The sequence below is a fragment of the Egretta garzetta genome, unplaced genomic scaffold (genome assembly GCF_000687185.1).
Source record: "Egretta garzetta isolate BGI_Z169 unplaced genomic scaffold, ASM68718v1 scaffold94, whole genome shotgun sequence".
Lineage (NCBI taxonomy): Eukaryota > Metazoa > Chordata > Aves > Pelecaniformes > Ardeidae > Egretta > Egretta garzetta.
This window is the reverse complement of record NW_009259683.1, coordinates 8,813,025-8,819,335: the sequence shown is the minus strand read 5'-3', so window position 1 is coordinate 8,819,335 and position 6,311 is coordinate 8,813,025. Positions and strand designations below refer to the sequence as shown.

The following is a 6,311-nucleotide window of genomic DNA, read 5'->3' as shown; positions in this document are numbered from 1 at the left end:
GCAGCTCACAGGGTTCTCATTGAACTGGTTCAACTGTTTACCATCACATCCATCCACCCACATGCAAAAATCCCAAGATAACAGAAGTGGTTATAGTAAGAAGAAAAAAAGAATCAAAACAAACCCCCCCAAAGCAACCAACCACCCAACAACCAAAGCAAAACAAAACATAAGAATCAGGGACTCTTCTGTGAGAGTCATGACAAAAGTACAATTTTAATGTTCCCTAGACTGGTGAAAGTAGTAAAAAAAATAAATGCAGTGTGGGCAAAATCCTGCTCTCATTTCAGATTCTCTTTTCACTTACTCAAATCCCTTAAGAGCATGAGAAATTTCTGAAGTGCAGCATTGTCCTTTATGTAAATTTAAACATGACATTAATCACAAAGTTCTCATCGTTATTTTTACTATCACCATCTTCCTGGAAGCAAATGAGATGCAGTAGTCAAATCCCAAGATATTTGTTAGTCTTCACTCAAGCAAATTTCAACTGAAGCCAAAGGAATTTGTCTGAGTAAAGACCAGCGTGGCATGCTTGCTCCGTCAGAGGGGTACCCAAGCCTGGTCCTCAACATCACACACATTCTCCAAGGCAAAGGTGTCTGTTTGTTAGAAGCATAGCCCGTGGTTTCCATCTGGGTAATCATAGAATAATAGAATTATTTAGGTTGGAAAAGACCTTTAAGATCATCAAGTCCAACCGTTGACCTAACCCTGCCATCCCACCACTAAACCATGTCCCTAAGCACCTTGTCTACCTGTCTTTTAAATACCTCCAGGGATGGGGACTCAACCACTTCCCTGGGCAGCCCGTTCCAATGCTTGACAACCCTTTTGGTGAAAAAATGTTTCCTGATGTCTAACCTAAACCTACCCTGGCGCAACTTAAGGCCATTTCCCCTCGTCCTATCGCCTGTTACCAGGGAGAAGAGACCGACCCCCACCTCGCTACACCCTCCTGTCAGGCAGTTGTAGAGGGTGATAGGGTCTCCCCTCAGCCTCTTCTTCTCCAGGCTAAACAACTTCAGTTCCCTCAGCTGCTCCTCATAAGACTTGTGCTCCAGACCCCTCACCTGCAGTGCTCTGCTTTTCCACTCCTGTCCAACAGGTAGGATCCTGCCAGCTCTGCCAGCACTGGCTTGCACAGAGGGTAGGCAGTTACTTATATGCATCAAGTGGCTGGAGAGAAAGTCCCTTGTCTGTGATGGAGGGAGGGTGTAATGCCTACCATGCTGCCATTTGCCCTAGAGGTGGACCCCATGAATTGACCTACATTACCGTATATAGTCAGCAATTATTGCTGTCATTTTAAAACACACAGAAGACAAGAAATATCAGTGCCATCTTCATGAAACAATGGCAGCCGGGAAAATGGGAATAGTTACTAGCATCATGTAGAGTAATAAGATATTATGATGCAGTGGATCTGCTTCTGTTTGGGCCTTAGAAAACTACAGAGGGATCTGAAGGCTTAAGAATACATTGTGAAAGTACATCTGTTCTGTATATGAGGAATAACCTATTTTGTCTCTAATTCTTGTTTGTGCATAATGCAGTAGAACTCTTTTCAAGTGTTTGTTGGACCTGTTCAAAAATTTTAAGCTGACTGAGTGGTCAGAACGCCTCTTTCTGTTTCATTGTGAAAAGAGGAGTGTCTCAACTTAAAGCCAAGACTGAGTTTTTACTTTGATTTCAGTACTCTCTGGACTGGGCCTTTAGAAATGGTTTCTGCCTCTACTACATAGGATTAACATGGTAGGAATCCTTAAGCATGCTAGCTAGTAAAGACACAGACAGTTGAGTCCAACTTAGCCAGGTCTGCATCATCAATAAGTATGGTTAATGAAATACTACTAATATCTTCAAGGAGTAAAGGACATACGCTGCTGTGCCATATTTGACACAGGGAAACAATAGCACAATGACTATGATGGAGAGGCTGAGAGAGTTAGGCTTGTTTGTCCTGGAGAAGAGAAGGCCAAGAGGGAAATTAATTGGCTGTCTTCAACAGCCTAATGATTAATTATGGAGAAGATGGACCTGTAGTCTTCCTGGCAGTGCACAGGGAAAGAATGAGAGGCAATGGGTGCAAGTTGTAGCAGGGGAAATTCTTACTAGATACAAGGAAAGGATTCTTTACAGTTAGGGTGATAAAACGCTAGAACAGGTTGCCTGGAGAAGTTGTGGGATCCCTGTTCTTTGAAATACTAAAAAAATGCTTTGGACCAGATGGCCTCCAAAGGTCCCATCTGACTTAAATTATTCTATCATACTAGATTAAATGACAGCTTCATTATAGAAGAATAAATATTTGGCAGTGACACAAACAGGGCCATGGCAGTCTTCTAAATCAAAGTTCATACTGAACTGTAAAAGCTGAGGAAAGCAGAACAGATATGACTGTGCCCTGCAGCAGCCCTCAATCTGTGGCCCAAGAAACTATTTATACATCTACAAGGCAGCCATCAGCAGAAGCATTTTAGATGCCTCTGGGAGTGCTTAGAAAGTACTCTCTAGCTGCAAGATGAAGTAGTACAGGATACACATCACTACGCTCCTCCTGCTCCAGGGACAAATAGAGGCCACAGCTCCATTGTGCCAATTTGTCATGGACAGAGACTTCTCCAGAGCCCCTGGTGGTTGTTTGCTGTATTCCAGGTGTGGCCTCACCGGTGGGTGGTGAGTAGAAGGGCAGGATCACCACCCTCAACCTGCTGGCAATACATTGTCTAATGTAGCCGAGAATACCATTTCCCTTCTTTGCAGCAACGGCACTTTGCTGGCTCACGTTCAGCTTAGTGCCCACCAGGACCACCAGGTCATTTTCTGCCAAGCTGATTTCCAGCTGGCTGGAACCTAGCATGTACTGGTGCATGGCATTGTTTTTCCACAGGTGCAGGACTCCACACTTCTCTGTGTTGAACTTCATGAGGTTCCTGTCAGCCCATTTCTCCAGACTGTCAAGGTCCCCCTGGATGGCAGCATAACCCTCTGGCACATCAGCCACTCCTCATCCTCTTGTGTTATCTGCAAACTTGCTGAGGTTACACTGTGCCCCGTTATCCAGATTGTTAATGAAGATGTTAAACAGGTTGCCACTGTTCAGTTAAACAGATGTTAAATAGTAATGCTACTGTGGTTGTTATCCATAAAATAAAAACCACCTTTCACCAAAAATTACGGCGCTGCGGTTGCTGAGTTCTGCAGTATTCATCTCAACTTGAATCAGGAAAGAAATGTCCTAGATGCCACTGTGTGGTTACTGTTGGTTCACTGACATTTAATTAATGATGTTTGTTGTACTGCTGCTCAGCAGATATTTCAGATTCCATAGTATATGGTGGATGAGGCAAAGTGTAACTGACATGTTGACTCAGCACAGCAGCAGCGTATTGCATCAGCATACTTCGCAAATTGAAATAGGCTTTCTCAAAGCACTCCATGCTCCAAAAATAACGTGACCCTCCAATTGCAACTCTCACCACTGCTGTAACATTGCTGATATTTTCTAATGATCAGGTGCTGAAGGAAATTCGGAAATGTCACATTGCCAGCTGAAGGAAATTCAGAAATGTCACAATGCACAGCATTTTAAATCTCAGCTCTTCGACACTTAGGCACACAGATCACTTTGCTCTGAGAATGGACTTTAGTGAAACTGCTCATGCCAACAGATAAGCGCATGTCAAAGGGTTGGCAAGGCTGGTATTTCCACAGGCAACATAGCTGCCCAGGCTTGGCTGGCCTTTGACAAAGAGGGCAATCCAGCAAGATTTCTTATTAGGAGTTTAAGCTATTCTCTCACCAGTGAACCAGTCTCCTGGGCTCATCCAACCCTCTGCAGTCTCCCCAAGCACGGTTACTGTGGAGCATGTGGGAAGGAGAGGAGTCTGGACCAGGAGAGCAGGGCACAGAGCAGTCAGTTTAACTACTGGTGCTTAATGCTGACATCCCATATAGTCTGTACACAGACCCTCTATTCCCCTTACATATTCTTACAAGTCTTGTAAGACACGTAAATGAAAACTTTTATTGAAATCAGTGTGACTTCCCACGGGGTATTTCTTCACTGCATCCATTTTTGTAAGGATAAGGACTGTGCGTATTAGATATATGTGAAAGATGAGAGACATGAGTGGGAAGCTGAAATGCTAAGTGTATTTATTTATGTAAGTTTATATTTGGGGCTTAATGAGCTAATAGTGAAAGAATTTAAAGAACACATATGTTTTAAGGAGGAATTTGAATCTACAGACAGCTTGATTGAATTGTGTAATTAGAATAATTTGCACTTACCACATAGACATTATCCATGATTTATACTTTGTAAACATCTATATTAGCATGTTTTACATGGCTTTAAAAGTATTTGATTTTGTTTTCTTTAATTAAATTAATTTCTTGTAGATATCTCCAGCTATTTGTGATACTTGCAAGTGCTCCCATCAATAAAAGAACTCAAATATGCTGAAAGAAAATGATCTGATTTCCTGAAAAGCATCAGTTAAACATGCAGCTTAGCTGTTTGAGTGTTCTATCTGCAAAATCAACTAAAAAGCATTCCTCTTGGGACTGGCTACTATTATTATGGCATTATTTGAGATTAGTTAGAGGTTCTTGGGGTGTGATTTCCTTTTTATTTTTTTGATCACTATTGGTTAGGTTAATAAGTAGCTAAAGGGTGTAATAGCCCTGTTGAACTGGTAAGGCAAAGCACGCTGAAAGTTCTTACTGGCAGTGATAAGAAGCTATATATTACTGCTGTTAAAACACTTCTTTCTGCTGTTGCCATAAGAGTTTCTCAGACACCTAACACTGGAAATAGAACAAATTTTTCTTTCAAAATTACGATCATGTAAATGGTGGTTTCCTATACCTTTTTTGTAAGCCTAACTTTGTGTTTATGTTGACATGTGCGTACATGTGTCTGTAAGGCATGTTGCCTAATAGTTAAAATTAGATGTTTGGTTCATCCATTTGGTCCTTCTAGAGACTGCCAGGGTGCAGCAAGGGCACTGTTCCACAGGACCTGAGCTAGAAGAGCAGAACACATCCTTGATGGTAACCAGGGTCATCTGGGATCCACTACAAGCCAAACAGGTCTGTAGAGAGGAGGCAAGCCTGAGGTCAAGCCTAAAAGCCTAGAAGTCAAGTTGCCAGATCAGGGTCAGATTCAGAATTGGAGAGATTCAAGAGCAAGCACATGCAGACTTGCAACAGGGACCAAGGGTCAGCCTCTGCTTAAATACATCTCCCAAGAAAAGGGGAGAGCTTCTGCTGAGGCATTTTCCAGCTTTTTCTCAGAGAGCTCTTTCTTCATAACCGTTTCAAGGCCTGACAGCTGCTTGTGGAGGTTGGGTCTTAGCCCAAGCAGCCAAACCCCCAGGAGGGAGAGAATTACCTCAGGGCCCTGACAGTGAATGGGTTGGAGATTTTAGACCCATCAGCTTGAGTGTACTTGTCTTGACTTCAGATTACGTATCAATTTGATACTATAGCATCAACCTCACACAGACGTTGTAAGCCTTAATTCATGCTCATAAAGAACTTTGACATTACTAGATGAAATACCGATTTTTACTTATGTGGATGTATTACTATTTATACATGGTGTTATTTCAGCCACTGAGCCAGTAATACAGCACATGTATTTGATTGTTTAAATAGAATTTAAACCCCATTTTTCAGAGTTCCTCATATAAAAGCAATGGGTTTGTGTAGTCAAGGCTCCCTTTGCACATTTGCAGGTGATTATGTAACTACCACAGGTTTATTGCAGTAAATTATCAACATTCAAAGTATTTTCTTTCATGTAAAGTATTTTAAATTATTTTATGTTTTTATCACAGGTGGAAGAAGCAGCTATTTGCTATCTTTAAAATAATTCCGATGAAAGATGGTTTGCAGAGTAAGAGTCTCTCAGGTGATCTGATCATGGCAGCGGGTTATCATCATTCCTTTGGGCAATATGCTAATCAAGAAAGGAATACAGAAATATTGGACACAGCTGTTTTAGGAAATAGTAGGAAGGGACAACCTCAAAAATATTGACTTGCACAAGCTTTCAGTTACAGCTTGTACACCTCACTAGTTAATTTTATGCATGCACTCTGTGTTTGGATGGTTTTGAAAGGGTCTCAGTGTTGGCCAGTCAGAACTGATCCTTCTCCCATGCCTGCTTTTCACTTTGCTGACTTAAATGGAGGTGATACTGATTTTCAGCCAGGGTAAGAAAGAGGAGATAACAAATCTGAGTCCTTTGGTTTAAATCTTTACTTCTGAGAGTGAAAAAAAAGTTTGCTAATTAAGTC

The 6,311-nt window shown here is 41.8% G+C and overlaps 1 protein-coding gene across 1 annotated transcript in view; it reads right to left on the bottom strand.

Annotated features, from left to right (window-relative positions):
* Nucleotides 1–2,929, bottom strand: part of POLR1F (RNA polymerase I subunit F) — a 14,696-nt gene extending 11,767 nt beyond the window's left edge. Inside the window, exon 1 of the mRNA XM_035894069.1 lies at nucleotides 2,537–2,929. Coding sequence (XP_035749962.1) covers nucleotides 2,537–2,929 — 393 coding nt within the window. The remainder of the gene's footprint in view (nucleotides 1–2,536) is intronic.
* Between the last annotated feature and the right edge of the window lie 3,382 nt (nucleotides 2,930–6,311).